We start from the raw sequence: 27,128 nt of genomic DNA, 5'->3' as shown, positions 1-27,128 counted from the left end.
AGGACAAGGACAAAAGCAAAGATCACAAGGCAAAGGGCAAAATTAGAATTACTGATGAGAGTCTATGCTCAGCTGTGCACATATTGTCTATTTAAGACAAACATCTTAAACAAGAGAAAACAGGGTTCAAGAGCAGAGAACCGGTGGGACCTCAAATTTACCAAGGCTGGATTTTTTCCTCCACCCTAATAAGCATGAGGTACTGCAGGAGACCAGGGAGTATTTCAGTCTTTATTTCAACCGCATAAGACAGACATTCCCAGAGTGGCCGTTTATAGACCTCCCCCGAGGAATGCAATTCTTTTCCCAGAGTATTAATTATCAATATTCCTTGCTAGGAAAAGAATTTAGCGACAGCTCTCCTACTTGCACGTCCATTTATAGGCTCTCTGCAAGAAGAAAAATATGGCTGTTTTTGCCCGACCCCGCAGGCAGTCAGACCTTATAGTTGTCTTCCCTAAATCGCTAAAAATCGCTAAAATCGCTGTTATTCTGTTTTTTTTTCAAGGTGCACTGATTTCACATTTTTCAAACATATGTTTTACAATCAATTTGTGCAATAGTGGTCCTGAGGTGACGTACATCCTCACGAAGATAACAGGATTAAGAGATTAAAGTTAGACAGGCATAAGAAATTACAAGATTATTATTAGGGAAGTGATTAAATGTCCATGAAATCTTCAAAATTTATGTTCCTCTGCTGCGGCTCCAGCTGCTCCCTCTGTTTAGGCTCCCTGACTTCTCGCTCTCTCTATATATATGTATACACGTGCACACACACACATATATAGTTGGCTAATGGTGTTTTCGTTGTTGTTTTTTCTCTGAAGTTCTAAAATGGAGAGTAAAGGAAACTCTTAAAGTTAGGTGCAGCCTCACCTACTGGTCCAACCCAGAAGTTTTTTTTTTTCGTTTTTTTTTTTTTCCAAAAAACCAACACAGGTGTTTGCTCCATAGGCCTTTTTCTTCTCCCTAGGCAGGCTGGTACTGGGGTACTCATTGCTAGTCTAGTCCCAATATTGTTTTGAACCATAGGAGGCTTAGTCTTCAGAATCATTTTTACTCTTCCCTAAAGTGGAAGACACCCCATTCATTCTACAAATACGATGCACCAGGCATTGTTCCAGAAACTAAAGCTTGAATAATGAACTAAATAGACAAAAGTCCTTACCCTCATTAAGATTACATTATGATGGAAGGAGGCAGATAGTAAAGACAACACACAAGTATGATAAATGTTATGTATGTTATGTTAGTTAATGATAGGTGCCATGGACAAAATCAAGCAGAAAGGGGGATAAGGAGTATGGGGGTCCCTCTTGGGAAGGGTGTCAGGGAAGGCCTCCCTGAGGAGGTGATCAGGCAAAGACAAGAAAGGGGTGAGGGAATAAGCTATATGCGGGAAGAGCATTCCAGGTAGTGGAAAAAGCAAAGGTTTGGAGCTGAGAGTGTGCCTGGGGCATTCCAGGAACAGTAAGGAAGGCAGCCGGTGAGAGCCCACGGAGTGAGGGGTAGAGGAGGAGGTGAAGGCAGAGAGGTCAGGGAGGTTTGGCAGTAGGCAACATTGTCTAGGTCCTCATAGTGAAATGGGAAAGTCATGTAGGAGTTCCAGAGGACTACTGAGAATGCTCTATTAGCACAGACTGAGGGAAGGCCAGAATGGAAGAAGGGAGGACCAGTTAGGGAACTTCCTTAACCCAGGTGGGAAATAAGATGGGTTAGACTAGTAGCCAAAGAGGTGTGACAGTATTTGTGACTGTGAGTATATTCTGAAGGTGGAGCCAGCAAGATTTTCCGTCCAATCGTATCTTGGGCGTGAGTGAGAAAGGAGGCAAGGACTCCAAGGTTCTTGACATCGGTGGAAGAATGGAGTTGTCCTTTCCTGAGATGGGGGAGGGATGCAGATGGAGCATGTTTTAGGGCAAAAACGGGGAGCTGTAATTACACTTGCGATTACCATGGCTTCCCAAGGTCGCTTGGGGCTCTCAGAAGGTCATGATTCCAAATTAGATCAGTGGTCTGGACTAGGCCATGACTGAAATACCTTCTTGGGATGCCAGCTCCAAGGAATATGTGCACCAAAGGCTTTCTCCTCCTCCTGAGCTATCCTGTTCCAAACCAGACTTGCACTGAAATATTGCACTAAATGCTTTTAAATCTGTTTTCTGCATGAATATATAATCAAAAGAATAGGCAAACACACACACACACACCTCTAAAACCTTGAAAACAACTTAAAAAGCTGGGTTTCCTCCTACTAGAGAACTCACTGTTCTCCAAATACCAAAATTCAATTCAACTCTACATTTGCGGGGCTGTGACATCAGCAGGAAGACACTGGTTCCTAGATAATGCCGGGCTAAGGCTAGTACAGAAATCACATCAGGGCCAATCTGAAATGTGGCTGATTGAAGAATGTAATCAGGAACTCACTGGATAAATGATCCAAAAGGAAGGGATGCATTTAAAACAGCAGTTACTATAGCACCTGCCGCAGCAATACGTAAAATGGGATATTGCAACAAAAATACGGAAAGGTGAAGGAAAGCAAAAAAGCCATATTAGTGGGAGGAAAAAACAGAACAGAAACTGATTTGTTAGATTACTTCAAAAGGTTAAGAAGAGACTGAGAAGAAATTTTAAGAATCGTGTCCTTAAACGGGAGCAAGAATCTATACAAGGCAACAATGCAAGAGCGCAGAGCTGTTTATTTTTTTATTTTTCTAACCAGCTCACAGGGCCAGCGGGTAGATTAGAAAGAAAACAACTAATTGCTAAAGTAGAGTAGCTAAGGAATCAGAACTTGTTTCAAAATAAGCGAAGTGGTGGCCAGACTAGGTGACTCAAGGCATGACTCAAACCCGACTCTGGGGGCTGTCTCTCAGCTCCCGGAGGCGGGGGGCGCGGCGTCTAACACATTTTAGGAAAGTACCAGGCTTGTGGAGGGCGACAGGAAACCTCCCCGGGAGATCGGCCTGGGGCTCCTCCTGCCCTAGAGCCTGACCTCTCACTCTCCGCACTGGGAGCCACTTCCAACCTCCTGGCTTCCCCTTCTTCCCTTCGAGGCTCCCCACCCCTCGTCTTCCACCCAGCGTCACAGGGCGTGTGCGTGTGTGCGAGACGTCGCGTCTCCTTCCCCGCCGCCCTCCGCCCCGTGCTCCCCGCCACGCGCCTTCCCGCCCCGCCTCCGCGGCGAGCCGCTCCCTTCCCACCCCGCCCGCGCCCGCCGCCCGCCGCCCGCCGCCCGCCGCCCGCCGCCCGCCGCCAGCCTCCCGGGCACGCGCGGCACGAACGGCGCCCGGACCTGCTCTAAACAAACACCTGTCCTCCCTTTGCTCCGCGAGATTTGGAGCGAAAGCCTAGGCAACAGGGGGCACGTTCTCGCGAGGTTTAGGAAATTTCCCACGGCCGTGTTGTGTCTGAGCCGAGTAGTGGAAGGCGGTGGGAAGGAGGTGTAGCGTGAGACGCGACTGCCCGCATTGGGTGCATGCGCAGTGCCGCTCGCGCGGGCCGCGCCAATCCTGCAGCGCCTTCAGCAGGTTTCGGGCGGCGAATTCCAGTTCTCCGGGTTTTGGGGCTCCCTGCGGGAGGCAGTGCTGGATTAGGAATCTCTAGGAAAGGAAAGGGCAAAGGAGGGGAAAAATGGGGGGCTGCAGGTAGGAGGAGGGGGCGGGGTTCGGGCTCTGCACCTTGCTGTTCAATGCCCGGCGGGGCCAGGTTCGCCCGGGGGCTTCCGGCATCAGGCCGCCTGAAGCGCGATTCGGGCAGCCGGCAGCGTCTTCGGCTGTGCCAGGCCCTCGGGTGGCCCGGTTCCCTGTGCAGTAGTGGCCTCAACACACACCTGGGCTCACACACGGTGGCGGCTGCGATGGGGTCTTAGAGAGGCCATGTGGTACGCGAGCTGCAAGAGCTTTGATCAGGGCCTCTGGCCCGACTCGGAGGTGGGAGAATGTGGCTCTCAATTCCAAGGCAGTTTTCCCTTCTGGAGAGAACTACTCCGCGCCCTGGCGTGTGTCTGCGAGGTGGCCATTAGGGGTGTCTTTGCCAGAGGCCTTGACTTGACCTCATTTCACACCTAAGGAGAACGCTAAGCCGAGAGAGCTCAACTGCAAAAGTTTTCCGTTTGCGGAGCTCTGGAAGGGCCTCCTCATTAGCATGGGGGTGTAATGAATGAAGACAGTTCCCGACGTGTCACTTGCCCGAACCCCAGGCACCTCTGACGCTTCTGCACCTAACGCCGAAATTAGCATAAAGGAGGCGCCCAGGGAACGTTTGAATGAATGAAAGGAGCTGGGAACCCAGAGTGAGCGGGAAGCCGCTTGGAAAACACCCATTGAGGAGGTGTTTCATCTAGGCCTGTGAAACGCGGCCCATTTTCCCAGGACCCCTCCTCCCTTCTCCTCGGCCCCGCCTCCTGACCCCTCCATTCCCCGTCCCCGTAGTAATCCCCTCCGGTTTTCCTCAGTCTCCACGTACGTCCCTCAAGGCGCGTCCCAAAACCTGGATAACCGGAGCGCTCCCCATGGACCACACGGAGGGCTCGCCCGCGGAGGAGCCGCCCGCGCATGCTCCATCGCTTGGGTAGGTTTCCAAGGGAGGCAGCGAGCAGGATCCCCTACTCTGCGGGCGGCGCGAGGCGTCTGGCTCTTCGCGGCGGCGGCGAGGGGAAAGGGAGCGCGGGGGCTGGGTGGAATCGAGGAGTGAGGAAAAAGGGAAGGGGCGGGGGAGAGGGACCAGGGAAGGCGTCGGGGGGAATCTCGCGAGGGTTGGAGTTTTGGCGAGAGTTTGTGGAAGATGGCGCCTGTTGTGACAGGGTAAGTCCGAGGGAATCGGAGCGCTGGGAACCGGGAAAGTTGCGGGCGTCTGGCAGCCCGCGGCGAGCGGCGGATTCGGGGGTCGCAGCGCGCTTGGCGTCCGGGGGCCCGCGGGGGCGGCGTCGCGTGCGCCGAGCGCGGCGGCGGCTGCGGCGTGTGTCCGTGCGCTGCCTCTGCGCTGCCGTGGCTCGGGCTCCGGCGCGTGAGGGCGGGAGGCGGCGGCGAGGCCGGCGGGTGCGGGCGTGAGTGCGGCCGGGCGCGCGGGGCCCTCGGGCGCCGTGCCTCCCGCGCGCCTCCAGCGGGCCCTGCCTGGGGGCCCCGTGCAGCTTTGTTCCTCGCGGCCGTTGTCGCCGCCTCGCCCCGCTAGTGCCCCCGGCCCCGGGCGCTTTGTCTTTCCCCGCTGCCCCCCGCGACTCTCTACCCCCGGCCCTTTGTTTCGCCGCCTTGGGCGCTTTGTCCGACCCGTGGCGCCCCGCATCCTCTTTCCATCTCCTCCCCTCCGCTGTCCTTCCTCCCGTGCCCCTTTGTTGTGCCCCACTCTTGTCGGTAGCCCAGTGACCTGCCACAGCCCGGGCACCAGATTCCTGCCTTAATTGTTCTTCCATTGTCTTTCTCCTGTGGGTCCTCTCTCACCTTTCTCTACGGTCCTGGATCCCCCCCCGAGGCGTTGTCTCCCCCATCCATGGGCTTATTCTCTCGGCACCCCCTTCCTCTCCCGTCATCGGTTGATTTATCCACTACCCCCGGTGTACGTCTGCTGAACTGTCTCAGCCCCGGGGACTCCATCTGCTGCTTCTAAGTGCACACAGACTCTACGGTTTGTTGTTGTTTTGTGGGTCTGAAAGATGCATGGGATACTTAGTTTCCTCCTCCGCACCCCTTTTTCTCGGGATTTCTTGCACCCCCCGCCCCCCCATCGCCACCCCTTTCTTTCGGGATTAAAGCGTCTCCAATTTTCATCGCCGTCTCTTTAGTGCGGTGGGTTGTTTTGCTTGGAAACAGTAGCCCTGGAAAAAGGTCTGGTCTCTGGTGGTTCTTGCGTCCCCCGGCCCCCGGCCCCCGCCCCCCTCCTGGTTCCTGACGGCCTAGGCCAAGGGCAGCTGTCTGTCGAAGCTTTGCATTTAGGTTGCCTGAGGATGATTGGAGGGTATCGTAGGACGGTTAGAAGGAGGCTCAAGATGTATATATGTGTTTTTCTGTTAGTGTTTGAGAATAGTTTCAGATATCCACAATGGATATTCATTTGGCATGTGAGTAGGAGTTGAGTGAATTTCCATGTTAAAAACTTGTGAGTGTTGGGGCGGAGAATTTCAGCATTTTCTAGAAATCTGGATTTAGAATTTATCAGAAACTCCTGCCTCATAAGGAAAAGGAGAGGCATTCCGGTTGGGAATTTTATATAAATGTTTTACTTTTTCTTAATCATTAGATGGTTTACAGTTATGTGCGTTTTTGCTGCTCTGTGGATGCGTGACAACCCTTCTGTCCCATCACTGGGGTTGAAATGAGGACAGCACCGAAGAGTGCAGTTTCTGATTGATGAATACTGCTTCTAGGATCTTTGTGGAAGATATTAATCAAATGCAGTAAAAAGTATACGTAAAGATGTATATTATATATATGTAATAGCCTGTAGTGAGATTATTTTAAAGACACTTCCTAGTGTTAAAGGACCCTTGAAGTGTTCTTACTGTTTTGGTAATGCTAAAAGCTTGGGGTTGTGTGAATGGGGGTGGGGGGTGTGGTGTGATGTCTTTTAATGAGTTATTCTCGTGCTAGGAATAAGAGTTATTATATTTACCAGGATTACTATGCTGAATGTATTCTTCAAGAGTTTGTTTGTTTCTACTAGTTGGTCTCTACTTTTAGAAGGTATGTTACACATAAAATCATTTGGAGTGTCATTTCATTTACAAACTGAAGTTCTACAATAGTAAAGTGTTGTTTATAGAGGACATATGAGATCTACTCTAACGAGTATTGGAGCATTGGAAAGTATTTTTTTTTTCTGGCTGTGATTAGAATTAGTAGTTTGAGTTTTAATTAATGGAAAACCATGGTTTCATGATTGATACTTAAGTTTTTTTTGTGAAAATCTGCAGTCTGGGTCGCATGAGTGGGTTTTACCAATAATCTTATGTCTCCCTTACTTGTTCTTGTACATAATGATTCTTTTGAAGGTAAAATCTTAAGCTCACTGGTTTTCTGACTGGGAGCAAAGTGTAAATACTGTGTAATAATGGAGGGTATTTTGCTCTGACTTGTACCTGTAGAATGATTACACAGACATGATAAAAGCGCTTTTACCATTTGAGTTGCGTTTTTCTTTCTAAATCGTGTAAGACTTTTACTTTGTGGTGAAATAAAACTGCTTTTAATTAAATTATAACAGCAGCATATTTCGAAATCTGGATGAGTTGTGGCTGGAGAACTTTCATTCTGAGTATTAACTATTAAAACTTTAAGTTTTATTATCCATGCATATTGCTGATGGATCTGTGATTATATTTTCAGAAAATGAGACTTGCAGTATTTTCTCATCTGTACTATTCAAAATATACACTTGTAGGCTTTAGATTTTAAGCAGTTAGATTTGTTAAAAAAATTACCTATTGTCCTATACCAACGGATTTCTGTCAATTTTTTTTTTTAAGTGGGTAAGATCAAAATTGGTTTGGTTGAAAGGCCATTCTTGCCAGATGTAATTCATTAAATAACCTTTGGCACCCTTGATGGGTAAGGCATTAGGAAAAAATTGTTTTGTTTTTTAAGTTCTTACACATCTCATTCTTCTGTTCATTTTTAGAAATAAAATCCAGGACTTGGCTTTAAAACATTATTTTGCATTTTGCTTCCTCCTAATACTAAATTTCATGTTATTTCAACTAGGGGCAGTATTTTCTCATGGATTGACTAAAAGTTGTTATTTTTGGCATCTGGCTTTGTGATTATTTCCAAGTTACTCTACTTCCCCTGGGCCAGTTTCCTAACTGTGTAGTAAAATGGGAATTATAATAACTTGCCACATCTGCACAGGATTGCTATGCCTTAAGGTTCGCAGAGAGCATCCTTGGATGAAAACTGTGGGGAAGGTCTATGAATTGTTACTGAAATAAGCTAATGTGAAGTAGGTCATATTTTATAGGAAGTCAAATAGGTTTTTAAATTATTGGCAAGACACAGTAGCAATAGTGGGATTTTTTAAAATCCCAAATATGTATTATAGTATGGGTAATAAAACAGATACCTTTATTCCTGCTCCCCGTAAACTTATAGGGAGAGAGACAAGTAAAACAAATTACAGGGTGATGTGTCGTGTGTGTGTGTGTGTGTGTGTATGTGTGTGGTGTGAAAGATTGAAGTTCTGTCAGACTCAAATGTAATAACATAAAATTATGGGATGCTTTCCTCTTTTGTTTTCTGCATGTAGCAATATCTTATTTATTTATTTTATTTTATTTTTTGAGACAGGGTCTCATTCTGTCATCAGGCTGGAGTTCAGTGGCGCAATCTTAGCTCACTGCAACCTCCACCTCTTGGGCTCAAGCGATCCTCCTGCCTCAGCCTCCTGAGTAGCTGGGATTACAAGCGTGCACCATCACACCTGGCTAATTTTTGTGTTTTTAGTAGATATGGGGTTTCGCCATGTTGGCTAGGCTGATCTCAAACTCCTGACCTCAAGGGATCTGCCCACCTTGGCCTCCGAAAGTGCTGGGATTACAGGGTGAGCCACCATGCCTGGCCTGCATGTAGTAATATTTAACAAAAGGTAGTACAACATGCTTTCACTGGACTCTAAGCTAAGTCTGTTAATAGCAGTGATTAATTTTAAATATGCCTTATATTTGCTAGTGCTTTGTTATTTGCTCTTAATAATTTCTAATAACCATGACTATAATTTCAGATTTGACTCTTGGCCCTAGAAAAGTGTTTTGCATTTGAGGAACACTCTGTAGATACTTACTGACTGAATGAAACCTGTTGCTTCTCTGTTCTTGGTAGATGATACCATATGCCATTTGGTTCCCAAAGCCATGATTCCTGATTCCTCTCTCACCAACCTTTACATTTAATTACTGAGAACTGATCATTTTTCCTTCTAAAAAATCTCTTGTATCTGTTTCCCTTATCCTCACTGCCACAGTTCATGCTGTCATTTCTCACCTGGTTTACTGCGACGTACTGACAGCCTCTTTCTGCTTCTCGAGTCACCACCTTTATCCAGCTTCCACATGTAGCAGAGCAGTTTTTCTAAAGAGCAAATCTGATCACTGCTTAATCTAAAAACCTTTCAATGGCTCCCCCTAGCAGCCTTCATTAAGAGAGGCAACAGAGTGGAGGGTTCTGAGCTCACATTTAGTATTTAATCTGAACTGGGTTCCAGGTCTGACTCTGGCACTTAAAACCCCTGCCACTTAAACTCCTGTAACATTGACAAGTTAATCTCTTTATCAGTTGCAAGATAATTATTCCTAACTCAGAAAGTTGTTGTGAAGATTAAACGAAATAATGTATGAAAGCATTTAGCAGAATTCCTGGCACGTAGCAAGCGCTCAAAAGATGTTAGCTAATATGGCACATAGGATCCTCCATAACTATTTCATTTTCATCTTCTCCAGCTGAGTTGTTTGCCATTTTCTCTCCATAATCAGTGCTCCAGTCATATTTAAGTATATTCTGCATGAGCTCAGCGGCTTAACACCTTCTTGTGTATGAAAAGTAATGGCCCTTAGTAGGTTATTTCTCAAGACTAAGGGAATATTCTAACCAGATCTGTCAGACTACATTTGGTGCCTGGCTGTATAAATACTATATATTTAATACAGTATTAAATGCTGTATGTAATTCTCTTGGAAGCATGATACTAAGTTGTAATTTTCACACCCAAATGTTGTTATTTGGTGGCAGGTAGCGTTTATATTCTTACACGTAGAAGATTGTCTATCACATGATAGAGACTCAGCAAAAAGTTTTGAATGTAGGACACAGTGCTTTGAAATCTTGATGAGACATGGTTCATGTGGCACAATTTTATAATTGTGTGTTTGTATACAGTATATGTGTGTCTAATTCATATACATGTATAATTTATATATAGGTATTTGACTTTGGTTCTATAAGGCGTGATTGCTGAAGTACCCAGAAGAATTGATATTTTCAGCCACAAGCAGTCTCATAACCCCTGAGAACATTATAGCAAGGCTCTTAGGCAAAAGTTTTTGTTTTTTGATTATTAGAAAATACTACATTATATTTGTACAAAACTGACAAGTTTAAATTTCACTTTTGTTTTTTATATTATTAGCTGTCAGTGTTTATCAAAAGATTCCAATATTTTTAAGTGTTTTCCGTACTAGATGGCTAGGGATGTGCATTAGATTATACCATAGAACACTGTAGACTGCTTTTTGGGGAATCCATGCCATAGAACCAAATAATAAGTTGATAATCTACAGGGAGACTCAGGTCTCAGGGACATATTACTCACAGATAATTTCTTTAAATTTCAGGTTCTACCTCTGTAAAATAGGGGATGGTAATTATATTTTATCTGTCAGGCACATTGTGACTGTCAACATAAATTTTGTGAAATTATAAGGTCAAATGAAACAGTGTATGTGTAAGTGACTTGTAAACAGTAAAGCATTCTATACGAATATTTTAATTACTATAAGAATCAGTTTCCTCTGGTAACTTTTCAGCTTGAGCAGAGCTCAAGATGGACTTTTTAGACTGCAAGCCGTGGTTTTGTGGGTCATGTTTTAGGAAGGCAACAGTGTATTTGGTGCAGAGGACCACAACGCTTGAAATATGTGCTTTGGCATTTTAAGCAGACATTTGTTAAATTACTGCTTGACCACGGATGTTGTCATTGAGTCACCCCCAGCTTTTTGGGGTCTACTTCTTACTGCTCTCTTCTCTGCTTGGGTAGCTGTAACAATATAGGAATGTTGAATGTCTAGCTGCTACTATCTCTCAGACACTTATCCTACCCACAGTTCTGTATGCCTCTTAGGCCTGGCACAACATCATGGTGTTGCTTATGCCTCATTAGACCTGCTGCTTAATTGAATTAAATGATATCCTAACGGTCTAAAAAGGGTAACGTATTTCCCGAACATGTCACATTTACTGTAGGAGGTTGGGGAAGGTGTCACAGGCACTGTAAGTGGTAGTAATTACCTATCTGTATAGATATTTGTGTAATTTTGTTGTGTTGAGACAATGCATAGTGATAAGTATGAGAGCTTTTCGTCATATTGGTGAAGTTTATGGCAATCTTGGGAATATTTATACTATTTTAAGTTTACAAAAAATAAAATACAGAAAACATTTTTTTTTAGGCATTCTGAGTTGCAAGAGCTTTGCAGTGAAAGCTGCATCTATTTGATGTGAAGCGGAATACACTTAGAAAATCAACCCTGGAGGTGTTTTTTTTTTTTTTGTATTCAGTAGTCTCAGCATAAGAGCTAATGCATTGTTAATGAGATGATAATCAGAGTTGTAAGTGAATAAGAATAGTTTCTCATAAAAAGGTTACATAACAAGAGAAAAAATATTTAATGTTGGGCGAAGTAGCTCAGGCCTGTAATCCCAGCACTTTGGGAGGCTGAGGCAGGAGGATTGCTTGAGCCCAGGAGTTTGAGGCTGCACTGAATGGTGATCATGCCACTGCACTCCAGCCTGGGTGACAGAGCAAGACCCTGTCCCAAAAGAAGAAAAATTTTTCACTCTATAAAACTTTTTTATAAGTATGGTAAAGATTTTGTTACAGAAGTACAGTATTGCTTTATGAAATATAATGTAATGTAGATTTTTTTTTTTAAAATAATGTGAACAGCTTATTATGGAATAGCTTAATTTCCTCCAGCACATACTAGCTTTAGATTGGTTTGCATAAATAGAACAAAGGTATATGTTCCCTTTTGGAAAACTGCAGATCTGCTAAGATTGTGCCTGATTTTGCCAGCATATTTTTTCACATCTTTTTAAAAAAATTTTTTTAAAAATTTGAGTGATAAAATTTTTCATGCAAAAAATTACCTAGTTCTGTACAAAGCTCCTAATCCATACACATCATTTGGAGTAAGCAGAAACATTTGGGTCCTAAGATATGTAGGAACGGTGTTAAGGAAAATGTTAATAGGATAACCATGTTTTAGTGGCTCTCCTTTTAGTACTGTTTTAAAAACAATATATTTATTAAATAAGCAGTTGAACACTTATTAGGTATAAGACACTGTTTGTACTGGTCTTATAAAGATGGCTAAGAAATGGTTTGGTGAAGCTCATGACTTGGTAGAGAGTACACAGGCAATTATTATGTAAGGGAGATTATGACAAGTGCTGTAACAGATACTTAGTGTTGGTGGGAACACAGATGTGAATGATTATCTTCAGTTGGAGGGAGTTCATAGAAAAGGTGAGAGTTGATAGGGAGTGATGGGAAATTAAACTGGAAGAGTGATTGGGAGCCTCTTGGAAGATCTTGAGTGCTAAACAGATTATTTGTTTTTTTTTGGTTGGTTGGTGTTTTTTAGAGACAGTCTCATCTCTCTGTTGCTCAGCCTGGAATACAGTGGCACAGTCATACTTCACTGCAGCCTCAACATCCGGGGCTCAAGGGATCCTCCTGCCTCAGCCTCCCCAATTGCTAGGACTATAAGTGTGCGCCACCAAACCCAGGTGTGCGCCAGCAACCCCAGCTAATTTAAAACATTTTTTTTTGTAGAGATAGCCTTGCGTGTTTTCCAGCCTGGTCCAGAACTCCTGGGCTCAAGTGATCCTTCTGCCTTGGTTTCCCAATGTGGTGTGATTACGGATGGCCTAAGGTGATTATTTGAATATTAATCAGGGATGCAGAGGACGGGGTAGGGTATTGAAGCTTTTTTTGACGGAGTTTTGCTCTGTTGCCCAGGCTGGAGTGCAATGGCCAATGGCGCGATCTCGGCTCACCGTAACCTCTGCCTCCTGGGTTCGAGTGATTCTCCTGCCTCAGCCTCCTGAGTAGCTGGGGCTACAGGCATGCGCCACCACATTCGGCTAATTTTATATTTTCAGTAGAGATGGGGTTTCTCCATATTCGTCAGGCTGGTCTCGAACTCCTGATCTCAGGTGATCCACATGCCACAGACTCCCAAAGTGCTAGGATTACAGGTGTGAGCCACTTTTCCTGGTGGCATTGAAGGTTTTAAGATGAGGTCAGGCTGGATGTAAACATTGTAAAATAGATTGGAATTGGTGGACACCATAAGATAAATATAATCAAAATCTGATTTTGGTGGTGGGACTAGGAATGAATAGGCCAAGAAGCTCTTTTTGAGGCAGGGTAATATAGGGAGCTTTGGAATAATTGTACTGTAAGTCACTAAAATAAGTTTGTGGCTATGAGCATTTCACTTAAGCTAGATCTTTTCCTTTGTCTAAAAAATGGAAGAAAATAATACTTCATGGTATCGATGTGAGGATTAATAAGATAAGAGATAGAAAATGCCTAGCTTAGTTTTGGTAATAGTAGGTGCTCAATAAATAGGTTCTCCTTACCCCTTTTCTGAAGTGTAGAATTTAAAGGATAAGATGGGAGTGGGGTACATCCCCATCAGAAAGGAGGGTAGGAAAAAACCTGAAATTAAAACCTGGGTGATAAAAAAATCAGAAAAGGAAAAGTTCTGAGTAAGGTGAACAGATTTAAGAGAACCTTCTTAACACGGTGTTGTGCTTATTGTAGGTCTTTAATAAATGCCGGATGCTTATTTTTGCATACTTCTGTTACACTTAACATTGTTCTGCAGTTATATACATTTATCTGTAATTGATTGTCTAATCTGTCAGTGAGCTTCATAAGAAAAGGAACAATTATTTTACTTACCTTGCACAATTGTGGAGCACCTACCATCTGCCAGAATGTTATTTTCTGGGTGAATATGGCTTGAGCAGATTTGGTAATATATAACACTTGCCACTAGGTGGCTCTTAGTCTAAGTGATAAGGCTGACATTCAGCGTATATAGGTTTTTCTGTGTAGAAACTGACCCCCTCCCTGGATTATTTTCACTTTTTTGCCTTTTCTGTACCTATATTTTTTGAAGTGGAATATGAAACACATATTTAGAAAACTCATTTAGACTGTTGAAAATTAGAAAAGTATAATTAGAATATGTCCTGTAGAAAGAAGCACAATGGAAGCACAATCAAATTCACAAGTGAACAAAGCACATTCCCCATCTCTCAATGTGCTTAAAGTGAAGCATGATGGTTTGATTTCAGGCATTGTTTTTTGTTGTTATGACTTCCTTCAAAGAAAGATATTGTGAGGATTTGTTTCCTTTTTTTTTTTTTTTTTGAGACGGAGTCTCGCTCTGTCACCCAGGCGGGAGTGCAGTGGCCGGATCTCAGCTCACTGCAAGCTCCGCCTCCCGGGTTCATGCCATTCTCCTGCCTCAGCCTCCCGAGTAGCTGGGACTACAGGCGCCCGCCACCTTGCCCGGCTAGTTTTTTGTATTTTTTAGTAGAGATGGGGTTTCACCGGGTTAGCCAGGATGGTCTCGATCTCCTGACCTGGTGATCCGCCCGTCTCGGCCTCCCAAAGTGCTGGGATTGCAGGCTTGAGCCACCGCGCCCGGCCGTTGAGGATTTGTTTCTTAAGAAGATTTGATGAACGATGATGAAGTATGGTGTGTATTGATGCTGGGCTGTGATTCTCTGTGCTCTTATTTATATTATACTCTCTCTGTTGAGGAGTAACATACCATCGAATGGTAACTTACATAACATAGAAAGGTAACTACATCCTATGTGACACGTGTGATATATATTATTAAATCCATTAGATTCAGGAAATTTTAGAGCCGGAGAAGACCTTTCTAATCACGTATTCTAAAAGTACCCACTCATTTACACAGACAGGTTAGATAATGCCTGGGACACATTCAGTGACTGAGCTAGTTTCTGGTTTGTTTTAGAGGGAGGGGAAGGCCTATGTTAGTCTTTTTTTTTGAAACAGGGTTTGCTGTCACCTAGGCTAGGATGCAGTGGTGCTATCATGGCTTACTGCAGCCTCAATTTCCTGGGCTCGTAATCTTCCCACTTAGGCTTCCTGAGTAGTTGGGACTAGTTGCATGCCACCATGCCTAGCTAATTTTTGTAGAGATGGGATTTTGCCATGTTGCCCAGGCTGATCTTAAACTTCTGGGCTCAAGCGCTCAAACTATCTGCCGGCCTCAGTCTTCCAAAGTGCTGGGATTATAAGTGTGAACCACTGTACCCCACCTTATGTTTTTTTTTTTCTCCCCATACCTTTCTATTTATCTCACTCAGCTGCCTTTTAACATTACATGCATTAAAAAAAAAAAAATAGCTCTTTTTTCTCATATATGCAGACTTAGAGCAAGACTGCAAATCCCTCAGCTCCTAAACCTTGATGGGTAGAGTGCCACGGCCAGTGTTGCTTCATTAAATGGTTAGCTCTGAGCCTGCCTGTTCTTTCGTCGTTTGCTGTGTTCCTGTTTTTGGTGCTGCTTATTATCTTTATCTTGTAATAACTGACCAGATGGCCTCTTTAGGAACATAGTTGTCCTCACTGCACACCTCCTTAACCACTCTGCTTCAGTTGCTCCTACTTGAGAATTGGCTGGATGCAGTTACCCCTGGCTTACTCCAGTCTCTACCTCTTTTCTCTCTAGCTTCTTGGTTATATCACCTGCAATAAATTGCAGCTGGCTGTTTCCACAGCCTCTGGAAGGGAAGATGGAAGGACAGAGGAGAGTGGAAAGAAAGAAGGCTGTCATACGGGGAAGAGACGCTACAACTTGAAATTTTATACTAAAAGATGACCTGGTTTATGAACATTATGATGATGTGTATAGTGAATTTTTTCTAGTGTATATGCCAAGGCAATATTATTCTCTTGATTATGGAATTCATTAAGTGTTGTATCTGTCATCCTTGCTTATCCACATGTCAAGGAAGTGAATTAATTTCAGCATTCCAAAGATAGTAGTGATAGTATATGGTAATTTACTTACAGCTTATGAGTGTCATTATTTGATTAAATGGATATTACTGAATTAATGGGAGTTGCCATGTCACTATTGTAATGTTAAAAAAAAAAAAGACCTTTCAGAGCTTATTTCATAATTATTGGTAAGTAAGCCATTCTTTGTCCTGGCCTTCCTCCTGTGTATTCAATGTGATATGTGCACTTTGCACACAGGATTTACTGACATGTCATTTACTTAAACTTAGTTTCTTAGGTACCCTAACTCCTGGAAATCGTCAGTTGCTTAAATAATTAAATACAAATAAATCAACTGTCCACCTAAGCTACCATATACATTTTTGTTTAAATTCTAATGTAATTTAAAATACATTTATTTAATTTTTGGCTTGTTTTCATAGTTATTTCAGGGAAGTGACCATCTTGATATGGAATTTTTCTCAGGAATTGATTTCACATCTGTATAAAATAATCATCTTGGCCGGGCGCAGTGGCTCAATCCTGTAATCCCAGCACTTTGGGAGGCTGAGACGGGCAGATCACGAGGTCAGGAGATCGAGACCATCCTGGCTAATACGGTGAAACCCCATCTCTACTAAAAATACAAAAAATTAACCGGGCATGGTGGCGGGCGCCTGTAGTCCCAGCTACTTGGGAGGCTGAGGCAGGAGAATGGTGTGAACTCGGGAGGCGGAGCTTGCAGTGAGCTGAGATCCGGCCACTGCACTCCAGCCTGGGTGACACAGTGAGACTCCGTCTCAAAAAAAAAAAAAAAAAAAAAAAAAACCATCTTGATTATTTTTCTTGTTGGAAAAGTAATGTTTGTTATAAGAAATTCAAAAGTTATTTATTTACTTCTTGAGACAGGGTCTCGCTTTGCTACTCAGGCTGGAGTGCAGTGGTGCCATCATAGCCCAGTGAAGCCTGAAACTCCTGGCCTCGATCCTTCCATGTCAGCCTCCCGGGTAGCTACGGCTACAGACACTCACCACCACTCTTGGCTAATTTTTGTACTTTTTGTAGAGACGGAGTCTCTCACGATGATGCCCAGGCTGATTTCAAACTGCTGGTCTCAGGTGATCCTCCCACTTTGGCCTCCCAAAACGCTGGGATTACTGGCATGAGCCACCGTGTCTGGCCTCAAAAGTTAAGTATATTGTGTAAAGTGAGCCACTGTAGTCTTATACCAGGAAATAATCACTGTTAACAATTGGGAGTATGTTTGACCCGTGAACAACACAGACTTGAACTGAATGGGTCCACTTATATGTGGATTTTTTTCTCCAAACTTGGATGGAAAATACAGTATTCATGGGATGCAAGAATAGTGTATATGGAGAGCTGATTGCTGGTCTTGAGTATGTGTGGATTTTGATATATGGGAGGAATCCCCTGCATATACCAAGGAACAACTGTATATTTCTCAATTTAAAGAAATGGAAGCGCTGACATTCTATTTTATTTTAAAAATTTCAATAGTTTTGCAAACATAATATTAAAGGAGCCAGGGAGCTAACACTTTTTTGAATATCTATTCAGTCCTCAACTACAATGTGAGGGTAGTGGTATCTCCATCTATTAGATTACTTTAAATGAATTTCCAGGAAATAAACTTATTTTTAAAGTTACACTTGATTAGACTAGTCTTTGGGCTCAAAGTTTCTCTGATGTAGCATAATATAGCTTTAGGTAAAAATTTTCTATTTCATTTTTTAAAAATTTTTTAATTAAAATTTTTTTTTGAGATGGGGGTCTCACTCTGTTACCCAGGCAGACTTTGAAATTTTGGGCTCAAGGATTCTTCCTGCTTCAGCCTCCTGAGTACCTGAGATTATGGACATGTATCACTGTGCCTGGCTTAATTTTATTTATTTCTTAGGATAGGATCTTACTCTGCCACCCAGGCTGGAATATAGTGGCAAAATCACGGCTCACTGCAGCCTTGACCTCCCAGGCTCAAGTGATCCTCCTGCCTCAGCCTGCCAAGTAGCTGGGACTACAGGCTTGCACCACCATGCCTGGCTAATTTTTTATTTTTATTGTAGAGACAAGGTCTCGAACACCAGGGCTCAAGCGATCCTTCTGCCTTGGCCTCCCAAAGTGCTGGAATTATAGTTGTGAGCCACTGCACATGACTTGGGCATAATTTTTAAAATAATTTTGTCAGGGCATCCCTGGGATGTCATTCTACCAGTTAATCCAAATTTTCTGCCCTTTTTTTTTTTTTTTTTTGATGGAGTCTTGCTCTGTCGCCCAGGCAGGAGTGCAGTGATGCTATCCTGGCTCACTGCAACCTCTGCCTCCCAGGTTCAAGCAATTCTTCTGCCTCAGCCTCCTGAGTAGCTGGGGTTATAGGCACCTGCCACAATGCCCAGCTAAGTTTTGTATTTTTAGTAGAGATGGGGTTTCACTATGTTGGCCAGGTTGGTTTCGAACTCCTGACCTCAGTGGTCTGCCCGCCTTGGCCTCCCAAAGTGCTGGGATTACAGGTGTGAGTCAGTCACCATGACTGGCTCAACTTTTCTGCTTTGTATTTTTTTTCTTTTTCTAATATTACTTTTTTGCCTACAGACCAATTTTTAGGTTTTTTAATTCTGTATACATCCTGTGTGGCCTTGGGCAAGTTTAATTGCATTAAAACTTAAGTTTCCTCTTTTGTACAAAGGAGAGCATACATCAGAATTCTTCTGAGGATCAAATGTGTGTATGCAAAGGGGCTGTAAGACTAGGCCTGGTCTATAAGAATTGCTTAACGTCCATTTCCTTTCTTACCTCTCACTCAAGCTACTGCCATGTCTTTTATTCATCTCTTGACTTGGTCTTGTTTTTATTTTCCCTTATGCTTACATATTAAAATCTGATTTTCACCCTAGGCCATCCTAGGTAAATGGATATAAATAAGCTAATGGATGTAAATGGACGTAAAAAAAAGGAGGTAAATAACCTCCTTTTACCAGATCCCCAAACCTCATTTCAGTCCTCAGCCCATTTCATTTTCCTGCATCTTATGTTATGTTTTGTTATGTTTTGTCCTTATTCTTGACTAACAAGCTACCATCACCACTTCTTGATTATTCCATCTTCTCTTTGCTACTTACTTCTCTTCCAGTCTTAAGTATTGTGATTTGCAGTTTTTGTCTTCCTTTTGCTGTATTTATTCTTTCACTTTATGTCTGTGTCATTAGTGCGATGTTTAGATCCACATTAAAAAAATTCCTACTGGTTGTTCTGCAGGCTCATTAAACTTGGCTTTTCCAAAACAACTTGTTCTTTTTACCACCTGTATCTGTGATACCATCCTATAAAATATACTTGATATCTGTTATAGTGCTGTTGTCCATCTGGCTGCCACAGGTAAATATTAACTTCAGTAACTTCCTTATTTCCTCCCACTGTCAGTTTTTCTTATTTTCTTCTTATTATTATTGTTTTTGAAACAGAGTCTTGCTCTGTCACCCAGGGTGGAGCGCAGTGGCGCATCTCGGCTCAATGCCACCTCCACCTCCCAGGTTCAAGCGATTCTCCTGCCTCAGCCTCCTGAGTAGCTGGGATTACAGGCATGTGCCACTATGCCCTGCTAATTTTGTATTTTTAGTAAAGACGGGGTTTCTCCATGTTGGTCAGGCTGGTCTCAAACTCCTGACCTCAGGTAATCCGCCCGCCTCAGCCTCCCAAAGTGCTGGGATTATAGGCATGGGCCACCGGGCCCAACCCTGCATCCATTATTTCTTATCAGATAGTCTGCATTCTCTTCTCTTTGCTCACGGCCATTGCCTTCCTCTCCAAGCTGCTTCATCTCGTAGTTAGACTTGTCACAGCCATGTCAACTTCTCCAGCCCCGCATATGCTTACTTCTTTAGTCTGTAGTTGTTGGTGTTTGTCCTGCATGTGAGTATCTGGGGGTTTGTTGGGGGATCTGGTCACCTAATTTCGTTATAAATGGTGCCCACGGATTTTGATTTTGCTATCTTAGTTATGGCTCTTTTATGTGGGAGAGATTGGAAAGCTATGCTGCTGCCAATGTTACCCTAAAATCCTGTCTAAATATCATCAGACAAATACATATTAATTGTAGGCTAAATCGATGCAAAGTGAGTAACAGTTCACTAGATCCCAGTCCCCAGAGATACGCATGCATGTTTACAGTGGGGTAAATTTCCTTCCGAACTCTAAATTAGTTCTTTTCTTGACATGCTCATGTCTGTTTCTTTCTTTGAGAAAGGAAGAATTATGGTTACTATTTCTGTGAAAGATTATTTAGACATCTATGCATTGTGGTTTGTAATCCCAGCCATCCCGGAGGCTGAGGTGGAAGGATTGCTGGATGGCGGATTTGGAGGCTTAGGTGGAAGGATAGCTGGAGGGTAGGAGTTGGAGACCAGTCTGGGCAACATAGGAAGACCCCATCTCTTAAAAAACAAAACAAAACAGGTGTTGTGTGTGAGGTTGAGGCTGGAGGATCACATGAGCCCAGGAGTTTGAGATTGCGGTGAGCTATGATTATACCACTGCAATCTAGCGTGGGTGGTAGAGCAAGACCTTGTTTCTTTACCAAAAAAAAAAAAAAATTCTTTAGAAATTTAAGTAAGCTTTTGGTGTTTTCATGTACATTAAAGGATATGGGTAGGGTTTTCTCTTTAAAATACCGTATATACAGTTTTGTTCTCCTAATAACAAAAATAACAAAATATAAAAAGAAAAAAACATAATTCTACCAAAACACATTAACATTTTAGGGTGTAGTTATCCTTTCAAAGTTAAAAATAACTTTTACCACCTCCCCAAAGTAATTATAAATATATTGTAAAAAAGCCTAAATGGTAGTGTAATGTTTCCTTGCTTTTGCCCTAGATGGTCTTTGTTCAGCGGTTTGTTTGTTTTTTGAGACTGAGTCTCGCTTTGTTGCCCATGCACGATCTCTGCTCACTGTAACCTCCGTCTCCTGGGTTCAAGCGATTCTCCCACCTCAGCCTCCTGGGTAGCTGGGATTACAGGCGCCAGCCACCATGACCAGCTAATTTTTGTATTTTATTTTATTTTATTTTTTTAAAGATGGGGTTTCACCCTGTTGGCCAGGGTGGTCTTGAACTTCTGAACTCAGGACATCCGCCTGCCTCGGCCTCCCAAAGTGCTGGGATTACAGATGTGAGCCACCGCACCCAGCCTGTTTAGTGTTTGATGTGTAGCATTTGAATGCATATAAATGCGTATGCCATCTTTTTTAATCTTGTTCTTCTATCTGTCCTTCCGTTGGTCCTCCTTTCCTCTACGTAAATTGAATTATACCAATTCAGCAGCATATTGTTCTTCTTGCTTGGGTGGTTGAACAGTATCTTTTGTAGCTCTGGCTATCCTTAGGTGTGGCTCCCCGTGCTTACTGGCTGCTTTGAGGTTATTTCCAACTTTTTATTTTTTTACGTTGCTGCCACAAACATAATCTCTGCATGTGTGAAGTTAACCGGTATCTCGATACCTTTAAGTGGAATCACTGGTTTTTCCATGAGGTTATCGGCCATTTGTATTTTCCATGTGAAATATGTACTTATAATTCTTTATCCTTTCTTTTTTTTTTTTTTTTGAAGGACAGGATCTTACTCTGTCACCCAGGCAGGAGTGCACTGTTACAGTCAGCTCACTGCAGCCTCAACCTCATGGGCTCAGGCAGTCCTCCTGCCTCAGCCTCCCTAGTAGCTGAGACCACAAGCATGTGCCACCACGGCTGGCTAATTTTTAAGCTTTTAGTAGAGACAGCAACTCACCTCGTTGCCCAGGCTGTCTATTCATTTATGTCTTTTCTCATTTTGTATATAAGAACTTTTATTTTCCACATATTACTTTTGTCAATTCTATGGTTTTTTTCCCCTTGTTTTTCATTTGTCATTCATTTCTATTTATTTATTGTCATACAGGAGTTAAATTTTTTAGGTAGTCAGATTTGTAGTTTTTCCTTTGGCTTTGTGTGTGTGTGTGTGTTTTTTTTTTTTTTTTTTTTGAGACGGAGTCTCGCTCTGTCGCCCAGGCTGGAGTGCTGTGGCCGGATCTCAGCTCACTGCAAGCTCCGCCTCCCGGGTTTACGCCATTCTCCTGCCTCAGCCTCCCGAGTAGCTGGGACTACAGGCGCCCGCCACCTCGCCCGGCTAGTTTTTTGTATTTTTTAGTAGAGACGGGGTTTCACTGTGTTAGCCAGGATGGTCTTGATCTCCTGACCTCGTGATCCGCCCGTCTCGGCCTCCCAAAGTGCTGGGATTACAGGCTTGAGCCACCGCGCCCGGCTGGCTTTGTGTTTTTTTAATCTTCCTCACCCTAACATTATGGAAACATTCTTTTTTTTTGTTTGTTTTTTGAGACAGAGTCTCGCTCTGTTGCCCAGGCTGGAATGCACTGGCACAGTCTTGGCTCACTGCAAGGCTCCGCCTCCTGGGTTCACGCCATTCTCCTGCCTCAGGCTCCGATGTAGCTGGGACTACAGGCGACCGCCACCGCACCCGGCAAATTTTTTGTATTTTTAGTAGAGACGGGGTTTCACCGTGTTAGCCAGGATGGTCTCGATCTCCTGACCTGGTGATCCGCCCGTCTCAGCCTCCCAAAGTGCTGGGATTACAGGCATGAGCCACCGCGCCCGGCCTGGAAACATTCTTATATGTATTTTTCTTCTTTTTTTTTTTTTTGTTTTTCGAGACGGAGTCTCACCCTATTGGTAGGCTGGAGTGCAGTGGCACGATCTCGGCTCACAGCAACCTCTGTCTCCTGGATTCAAGCAGTTCTCCTGTCTCAGCCTCCTGAGTAGCTGGGACTACAGGTGCGCGCCACCATGCCCAGCTAATTTTTGTATTTTTAGTAGAGCTGGGGTTTCACCATGTTGGCTAGGATGGTCTCGATCTCTTGACCTTGTGATCCACCTACCTCGGCCTCCTAAAGTGCTGGGATTACAGGTGTGAGCCACCGCACCCGGCCTCTTATATGTATTTTTCTTCTATGTGCTCTTTTATAGTTCAAAAATTGATGTATCTCCTTAACCCTTCTGGGAGTTTGACTTTTTTGTTTGTTTTGGTGTGTGTTACATAACGTAGGCTCTAACCTTTTTTTTTTTTTTTTTTTTTGAGACAGGGTCTCACTCTGCCTCCCAAGCTGGAGTGCAGTGGCACGATCTTGGCTCACTGCAACCTCTGCCTCCCAGGTTTAAATAGTTCTCTGCTTCAATCTCCTGAGTAGCTGGGATTGCAGGTGCCCGCCACCATGCATGGCTAATTTTTATATTTTTAGTAGAGATGGGGTTCCACCATCTTGGCCAAGCTGGTCTTGAACTCCTGACGTCGTGATCCTCCTGCCTCGGCCTCCCAAAGTGCTGGAATTACAGACATGAGGCCCGGCAAAGTTTGTGTGTGTGTGTGTGTGTGTGTGTGTGTGTGTGTGTGTGTATGCGTATGCGTATGCGTATGTGTATGTGTGTATGTTTGGAGACAGGATCTCACTCTGTCTCAGTCTCAGCTCACTGCAGCCTCAACCTCCTGAGTAGCTGGAACTACAGCTGTGCGCCACCATGCCTGGCTAATTTTTTGTATTTAGAGATGGGGTTTTGCCATGTTGACCAGGCTGGTCTCAAACTCCTCTTCTCAAGCCATCTGCCCACCTTGGCCTCCCAAAGTGCTGGGATTACAGGTGCGAGCCACTGTACCAGCCTATAGTGTCTTTCAAATATAATCTGTTACTTGAGTGTGGTGTTTAGTACCCAGGAGGTCTCTAATTGCGTTCAGACCTTGCCATAGTTTGGTGAGGGAGGTAGTATTATCTTCTTTTACAGAAACGTAACCAAGTTTACCTGCTAGTTGGTAGGAGAATTGGAATTCAAACCCATGTCTCCAGATTTCAGTTTAGGCTGGGGCTTGGTGGCTCATGTGTGTAATCCCAGCACTTTGGGAGGCCAAGGCAAGCGGATCATTTGAGATTAGGAGTTCGAGACTGGCCTGGCCAACATGCTGAAACCCTGTCTCTACTAAAAATACAAAAATTAGCTGGGTGTGGTGGCAGCTGCCTGTAATCCCAGCTACTTGGGAGGCTGAGGCAGGAGAATCACTTGAACCTGGGAGGCGGAAGTTGCAGTGAGCTGAGATCGTAACACTGCACTCCAGCCTGGGTGACAAAGTTAGACTCCAGGTCTCAAAAAACAAACAAAAACCTTTGTAACATACAGTGTGTAAAAGTAACACTCCAAATCAGTGAGAAAAAGAGCATTCAAAAAGTTACATTAGAACATTTCTGGTGGGGCAGTGGCTCATGCCTGTAATCCCAGTACTTTGGGAGGCCAAGGTGTGCGGATCACCTGAGGTTAGGAGTTTAAGACCAGCCTGGCCAACATGGTGAAACCCTGTGTCTACAAAAATACAAAAATTAGCCAGGCATGATGGCAGTAGCCTGTAATACCAGCTACTCGGGAGGCTAAGGCAGGAGAAGTGCTTGAACCCGGTTGTGGAGGTTGCAGTGAGCCGAGACCATGCCATTGCACTCCAGCCTGGGCGACAGAGAGAGACTCTGTCTAAAAAAAAAAAACATTTCATTCATTCATTCAGCAAATACCTATTGAGTACATATTACTTACCAAGTACTATATGCTAGTAGTAAAGACAGAATTTTAAAAGTTATTAACATTATGTTAGAAGGTGATGCATGCAACTGAGAAAAATAAGACAAGGAAAGAGTATAAAAGGTGGAATAAAAAGCAGGCAAGATGGTCAAGGAAGGCCTCACAGAGGTGATATCTGAGAAAGATCTGGAGGGAGGAAGAGATTCCCGTGGGTATGTGGGAGAACAACATTCCACACAAAAGGAATAGCAACTGCCAAGATGGAGCAGAGTAGTAAGAGGAAGAACTGTAAGAGCTGAAGTCAAGGATAAAATGGTGGTCCAAAGTGTACAAGGTCTTAGACAAGGAGGAAGTTAGTTTTTATTTTGAGATGGGTAGCTACTGCAGGATCTTGTGAAGGATCTCTCAAACAACATTACTAAGAACAAGAACAGAGCTGAAGAAAAGTTAAGAGGATCCTGCAACAATTCAAGGTAGAGATGATGCCGATAGTAAGAAATGTAGCATAGGGGGCCGGGCGGGGTGGCGCACGCCTGTAATCCCAGCACTTTGGGAGGCCGAGGTGGGTGGATAATGAGGTCAGAAGACTGAGACCATCCTGGCCAACATGGTGAAACCCCGTCTCTACTTAAAATACAAGAAATTAGCCAGGCGTGGTGGTGGGTGCCTGTAATCCCAGCTTCTTGAAAGGCTGAGGCAGGAGAATCGCTTGAACCCAGGAAGCGGAGGTTGCAGTGAGCTGAGATCACACCACTGCACTCCAGCCTGACAACAGAGTGAGACTCTGTCTCAAAAAAAAAAAAAAGATGTAGCATGTGAAAACCTTGAAAAAATACTGTCGTAAAGGAAAAAAATCATTTTAGATGTGCTAGTTTGGAATGTTTTTTAGACACCCAAGAGGAAATGTCTTTTGAGACAGCTGGATATAAAGTCTGGAGTTTAGAAAAGAGGTCAAGGCTGGGAATACAAATTTGGGAGTCATCAGCATAGTAGTTAAAGCCATAATCATCAAGGTCTGTGTTGGTGGCAACGTAATGCTAAAACTCAGGGGCTATGTTTTGGGCACTCCAAAGTTTAAATGTGGTGAAATGAGAAAATACTAGAAAGGAGACTGAGAAAGAGGTGCCAGTGAGGTAGGAAGAAAAACAGGAGTGTAGTATCCTAGAAGTCAAATAAAGAAAATGTCTCAACAAGAAGGGAGTGATCCAAGATATCAAATGCTGCTAATCAGGTAAGTTAAGTCAGATAACATGTGGTAAAGGACAACTGACCACTCTGGCTGGCTGAGGTGGCTCATGCCTGTAATCCCAGCACTTTGGGAGGCTGAGAGGCAGATCACTTGAGGTTAGGAGTTTGAGACCAGCCTGTCAACATAGTGAAACCCTGTCTCTACTAAAAACACAAAAATTAGCTGGGCGTGGTGCCATATGCCTGTAATCTGAGCTACTGGAGAGGCTGAGACAGAAGAATCACCTGAACCTGGAGGTGGAGGTTGCAGTGAGCTGAGATTGCACCACCACACTCCAGCCTGGGTGACAGAGCGAGACAAGGTCTCAAAAAACAAAACGAAAGCAAAACCAAACAAAACGAAAACAAAACCAAACAAAACTGACCACTACAGTTAGCTGTGTGGAGGGAACTGGTAAGTTTTGTTGAAGTGATGGAGACAAAAACCTAAATGGAGGGGGAGTAATTGGAGACAGAAAGAACCCTTTAGAGGTCTGTTGTAAAAGGATGCAAAGAAACAGGGAATTAGAAGGGATTGTGGGGTCCAAAGGAGAAATACCAGCACGTTTGTATGTTGTCAGGAATGTTTCAGTAGAAAGGTAAAAATTGAGACAAGAGAGAAGAAAGAAAGGGTAGCTGGCTAGTCCAACATCTTAAAATAGCTAAGAAGGGATGGGACATAGTGCAAAACTAGGCTGCCCAAAGCAGAGTTCTCACAGTGGTTTGCAAAATTCAGCAGGCATGAGAGTCATCTGGAGGGCTTGCTGAAGCACAGATGGTTGGACCCCATCTCCAGAGTTTCTGACACAAAAGGTCTGCAGTGGAACCCCAAGAATTTGCATTTCTAGCAAGTTCCTGGATGATTCTATTGCTGCTGGTCCAGAAATCTCATTTTGAGAACCACTGCTTTGTATCAAAAGGAGGGAAGACAGAAAAGATGAGTATATACATTAGTACAAATGCTGAACACCTGGGTTATCAATAAAAAAAAAAGGAATAGGAGGTCTCTGGTTGCATTAGACCTTGCCATAGTTTGGTGAGGGAGGTAGTATTATCTTGTTTTACGGAAACTTAACCAAGTTTACCTGCTAGTTGGTGGGAGAATTGGAATTCAAACCCATATCTCCAGATTTCATTTCCTCTGCCACTTTGTAGTATGAACATCTGCTGGTGATAGTGTAACTTAGTGTATGGTGATCCTACTAACATTTCCCCTCCTCCTTCCTTTCTTCCATGCATGGTTAACTTAGTCATCTGACAACACATGACTGAGTGTGCTCACTAACCAGACAAACCTCTCAGTCCAGGCAGATTATAGATCTGAGGCAGAAGACTAAAGTTGAACAGGGAATAGGTTTATGTGGAATTTTTTTTGTCTCCCCATTTCACTATACAATTTTGGAAGAAGGGTTTGTGCAAAAAACATAGGTTGCTAGTCATGAAACACATTCTGTTCACCACTAATTAATTTGAGTAGTATCTCTGCTTCACTTTTCTTCAGTGTAATGAT

At 43.7% G+C, this 27,128-nt stretch overlaps 1 protein-coding gene across 11 annotated transcripts in view; it reads left to right on the top strand.

The window, feature by feature from the left end:
• The window catches only part of LOC105487819 (recombination signal binding protein for immunoglobulin kappa J region), a 269,442-nt gene that overhangs the window by 152,130 nt on the left and 90,184 nt on the right, over positions 1-27,128 (top strand). The window contains exon 1 of one of the 11 annotated variants that reach the window (XM_011751431.2): positions 4,465-4,581. The exons of 2 other annotated variants lie outside the window; for them this stretch is intronic. In XM_011751431.2, coding sequence (XP_011749733.1) covers positions 4,523-4,581 — 59 coding nt within the window. In that variant the 5' untranslated portion in view covers positions 4,465-4,522. Of the gene's footprint in view, positions 1-4,464; positions 4,582-4,708; positions 4,815-4,994; positions 5,632-8,523; positions 8,539-12,219; positions 12,238-12,631; positions 12,647-27,128 lie in introns of those variants that run through there. 8 more of the 11 variants (XM_071093772.1, XM_011751434.3, XM_011751435.2 and 5 more) reach the window with 8 other exon arrangements.

The sequence above is a fragment of the Macaca nemestrina genome, chromosome 3 (assembly GCF_043159975.1).
Source record: "Macaca nemestrina isolate mMacNem1 chromosome 3, mMacNem.hap1, whole genome shotgun sequence".
NCBI lineage: Eukaryota > Metazoa > Chordata > Mammalia > Primates > Cercopithecidae > Macaca > Macaca nemestrina.
Note: the sequence above shows the minus strand (reverse complement) of the source record. Positions and strands in the feature narration are given on the sequence as shown.